The sequence below is a fragment of the Anopheles maculipalpis genome, chromosome 2RL (assembly GCF_943734695.1).
Source record: "Anopheles maculipalpis chromosome 2RL, idAnoMacuDA_375_x, whole genome shotgun sequence".
In the NCBI taxonomy this organism is placed as follows: domain Eukaryota; kingdom Metazoa; phylum Arthropoda; class Insecta; order Diptera; family Culicidae; genus Anopheles; species Anopheles maculipalpis.
Window position 1 is genome coordinate 19,656,208 of NC_064871.1, and position 4,677 is coordinate 19,660,884.

Consider the following 4,677-nt stretch of genomic DNA (forward strand, 5'->3'; position numbering starts at 1 on the left):
ATGGCAGAAAAATCCGAAACCCTTGTCACCAAGGACGAGCGTATCAACGAGGCAAAGGAACTGTTTGGTCGCGGTAGCCGAAACTATTGCATGAAACAGTACGCGGACGCGGCCGACGATCTGAGCGAATGTTGTTCCATCTACTCCGAGCTGTACGGCCCGAGCGCGGAACAGCTAGGATTGCCTTACCTAATGTATGCCAAATCTCTGATCGCCCTCGGGAAAGATGAGAACAATCTGATCGTCGCCGAAGAGGCAGAAGATGATGGAGAGGAGGATGACGATGATGATGAGGAGGAGGAGGAGGCGGCGGCGGCGGATGAAAATGAAGGGGGAGAAAATGGTGACGGTGAGAAGAAGAAAGAACAACCAGAAACGGAAGTAAAAGAAAATGTAGATGAACCAATGGATACGAAAGAAAAATCCGATGAAGATGCTACAGCCGCGGAAAAAGATAACGAATCCAAGGACAAAGCCGGCAAGGCTGAAAGTGCTGAAGCTGCTCCGGGCAGCAGTGAACCGAAGGAGGAAAATGGTGAACCACAGCCAGGACCGTCGACTTCGAACGGTACCGGCAATACTGCGCAGGAGGAGGCAGCGGAAAATTTGCAGGTTGCCTGGGAAATCCTTGAACTGGCGGTAAACATCTTCCAGCAGCAGGGCGAAAAGGGGTTGGAAAATCTTCCCGAGTGCTATATGGAATTGGCAGGCATTTCGTTTGAGAACAGTTTCTTCAAAGAAGCAACGAATGATTACGGTACGTGAAGTTGCTGGAGGCTTCTACAGTATTTACTTCTAAAGCTATATTAACATATGCACGCTTATCTTGACTTTACAGTGAAAGCGTTGGAAATTTATAAGAAAACCGAGCAACTAGACCGGCGGCTGCTGGCCGAAGTGAACTACAAGGTTGGACTGTGTTATATGATGGAGCGAGAGTTCGAAGAGTCGATCAAATCGTTCAAAGGAGCCGTAGCGGAACTGGAGAAGGTGGTGGAGCAAGAGAAAGCGAAAGAACAGACTGATGATATCAAGGAAACCATTCTGGATCTGGAGGATATGAAGATGGAAATTTTAGAAAAGATAACTGATGTGGAAGATGCGATGAAAACGGTTCGTAAATAAGCAGCTTGCTGTTTTAAAACAGTTGATAACTAAGACTACAAATTTTGTTCCTATTTTTTGTGTTCACAGCCCATCGAAGATGTCAAGCGAGAGCTTTCGAAAATTATCGTCTCCGGTGGTGAATCAAATGGCAAGGATCTAAATAATGGTGCAGGTCCATCGTCTTCTTCTGCTGCTGGTAGTAGTTCCAATGGTACCGCGTCGAAGTCATCGGGTGTAGCCGCCAAACCAGCGAATGATATTTCACATCTTATCAAGCGAAAGAAACCCGACACCGCTAGCCCGGAAGTGGAAGGATCTCCCGCGAAGAAAACGGCTTCCGAGTCGGAAAATGTAGCGTCACACAACACAAGTGCTTAAGGTACAACTGCGGCAGAAAGTATTGCGGTTCTTCGTTTGTTCTCTTTTTCCCTATATGCTTAAGTTAGTTCGTTCATGTCACTTGTCTTTGTCTTATGTTTCAGTTTGTGGAAATCCAGTATAGTTGTTTTTTTTTTAATATTTCTTACTTTATATTTCATTTCTTACGTTTCAAAGGACTTGTTTAACATTATTCCTCGATATTATTACATGTCACCTTCGACTGCGCTTGCAGGTTTAAATTTACCGGCATTCCTAGCTGTCTTTCTGTAGGTCGTAATTACGTAGAGTCGCGACAAGACAGGGAGACAACACAATTGGTCAATAAATTTTTATTAATAAATGGATAGACATTTTTCCAAAATTCCCTTCTTGGGTTGATATTGAGAACAAATTTGAGAGAAATCAGTATTTTTGGTATATTTGTCGAATCCCCTTTGTCTACTTAAATGCTTTTACAAAATAAATACGTTATCATCTTGTCCCCGTTTGAAACACGAGGCCATTAGGATAGGATTGCAGATCAATGTGACAAAAACAACATACGTGCTTGCCAGAGGTTCTGACCGTGATAAAGCCCGGTTCGGAAGCAGAGTATCAGTTGACGGCGACGATCTCGAGGTAGTCGTAACTTCGGACAATAACGTAGCAGCGAAATCCAAAGGGGGCCCCACAAACTTCTGTAATCCAGACGACTTCAACAACACACAAAACGCACAATCGCACACTGATGTGTCCGGTGGTCCTCTACGGATACAAGTCCTGGGCTTTGCTGAGAAAGGACTTTCTTCAGCGATTTTTGCAAGCAGGGCGTGTGGTAAAGGAAAATGAACCACGAGCTAGCTGAGCTGTATCTCGGTGCTGATATACTGAAGGTAGTCAGAGGCTACGATGGTTGCGGCACGTAATGAGGGTGACGGACTCATGCCAGGAAGGTGCTCGTCATCGACCCGTTCGGCACGAGGCGTCAGGCATGACACATCAAGCCCGTTGGCTGGATGAAGTGGAGTCAAACCTGTCGGAGATTGGATGCAGACGTGGATGGGAAACTGCATCACTAGACCGAGTTTCCTGGAAACGTCTCAACCCTAAGCACGCCAAGAAGTCCATCTTGTCTCGATCTTCTTCTTCTTGAAGCTTAACGACGCTGGTCACGCTGGACATCTAATGACTTACTAGGCTTGCTGATATCACCATGGTTGGATAACCAGTCCTGACTATGGGGGAACGGTCCAGGTGAGATTTGAATCCTAGTTCTGCCGTATGAAGACCGGCGGCGTTAACGCCTTGTCTCGACCTAAGGCATGCAATTAGAAGCTGGAATGCACGCTAACATTCTTCTCTTAATAATATATTACCGACATATTAACACAGGAATTGCATAATGCATTACTATCTACTATGTGTATTACATTAAACTACACTCTATGTTTCGAAATAGCTCTCTTACCACCGCTTTTGGTTCGGTTATCTTATTCCTCCTACAGCAGTTTAAGCGACCCCCAATACCACCCTACCAGGCGAAAACAAAAGTGATCGCATCAGTGTCACAACACACAGCTAACCGCACAGAGACGAATGGCAATTGTAACGTGCATAATAAGTAAAAGTGCGTAAGTGCAGCATAAAACGCCCGTTTCATGCCACAACGTGCCTTGCAGAAAGTGAACGATCGGATGTAGACAATCAGCGAACATCCGATAAGAAGGTAGGAAGGCAGAAGCCGGTGAGGGGTACACAGGAAGACGCGGTCGTTTTGTCAGTCGCCGAGGAAAATTAACGATAATGGAACCGTTTAGTGTCATTCGGGGATGCCGGGTGAACCACGACGACGACCGACCCGACCGACCATTGCATTGGGTGAGGGCTCTCCATAGCGCGGTTCTGGTTTCGTCAAAACTTTCGCCTACAACGATCATTTCCCTTTCGTTTTCCGCGCGGGCACACGCGGCCAACCTCACAGCAGAGAAGGTGAAAACGCCCGCCTTTGTTGTGTTGTCGCATTACTACGGTTGATTGGTGAAAACGGTGTATCCCGCGGCTCTGGCGTCCCGATGGCTTCTGCTTCACGCCCGTTGCGTTTCCTGGTTACGGGTTCAGGGTCAACCACAGGGTGTACGGAAAATGCCGGCAAACGCGTCTGGTTCGGGATGTTGCACCGGGCACCAACACCACCATGGTGTGTTGATTGATTGGCCATTTGGTGTCATTTCCTTTTCACTGTTGTGGCTGGAGTGTAATTTCATCCGGCGCTCTCGACACCGACCTGTACACAGTGTGCGGTATACCGATCGGGGTAACTTCTGTGGCCGTGGGAGCGCGTTTAACGATCGGCCACCACCACCCAGTGTGCTAAGTGTTACGTTCAATTACAGCCACGGAACACACGGGGCCACTATTTGGCGTGAATCGTTTTACGGGTGGAGACAATTTTTGGGTTAAAGTGATTATGCGGCATTTTATTTTAGTCGGGCTCGGTAACCCAGTGGTACCTTTCGGGTTGAGTTGAGCAAAATGTTTACAGGTTTGGGGTGTCGATGCAAATTATCAGTTGGTTGGAAGTTCATGCTGTACGGTCGCTTGAAGGGCACTTGAACAATTATCGGTTCAATTTTCCCTTGATCAGTAAATGACCGATTATTTCGGGCCGATATTTCTTCAAGCTTTGTCGCCTTACCACCGAGCTTTGAGGGGGAGACAGTGTTTGTCTTCACACTGCAGGACCGAGTTTCAAATTCCAGCCAAACCCTTCCGCCGTAGTGTGGACTGACTATCCAACTACGTGGTATCAGCAGGTCTAGCTAGTAAGCTATTAGAAGGTCGGTGTGACCTTAGAAGAATTTCTTCAAGCTTTTAATGTCACTGTTTGTTTGCAATGAACTATTAAACTGCTTAGCATAACACAACATTATACAACAAAAATAGTAAAGTTTTTTGAACCAAAAAATTGCAAACCAAATCATTTCCCTATGATCCAACCATTTTAGTAATATTCTAGCTAAGAAATAATTAAATTACACCAACATAATTTGTTCCTTCTCGCTTTGAGACACCATTGTAGAGGGAGAATATTTTGGGCTTTTGTAGAGGCAAAGATGAGCGCGAGTAACATTATCGTTCGTTATTCTTACCTCTTCCCCGTGTGGGGTTGAGCGTGCTGCAGCGTCAAGATCGGGTGTGCAATTTTTTGGG

The 4,677-nt window shown here is 46.2% G+C and overlaps 1 protein-coding gene across 1 annotated transcript; it reads left to right on the forward strand.

The window, feature by feature from the left end:
• On the forward strand, positions 1–1,509 carry LOC126558036 (protein NASP homolog). Its single transcript, XM_050213971.1, has 3 exons — positions 1–757; positions 839–1,113; positions 1,195–1,509. The coding sequence occupies exons 1-3, from the start codon at positions 1–3 to the stop codon at positions 1,483–1,485; spliced, it is 1,323 nt and encodes a 440-aa protein (XP_050069928.1). The 3' UTR covers positions 1,486–1,509.
• The last annotated feature ends 3,168 nt before the right edge of the window (positions 1,510–4,677 follow it).

Excerpts from the sequence above, each read along its gene's own strand:
- LOC126558036 (XM_050213971.1), top strand. The coding sequence starts at position 1 with ATGGCAGAAAAATCCGAAACCCTTGTCACCAAGGACGAGCGTATCAAC. Across the intron at positions 758-838 it reads AGAAGCAACGAATGATTACG|TGAAAGCGTTGGAAATTTAT; the intron begins GTACGTGAAGTT and ends TTGACTTTACAG. Across the intron at positions 1,114-1,194 it reads TGGAAGATGCGATGAAAACG|CCCATCGAAGATGTCAAGCG; the intron begins GTTCGTAAATAA and ends TTGTGTTCACAG.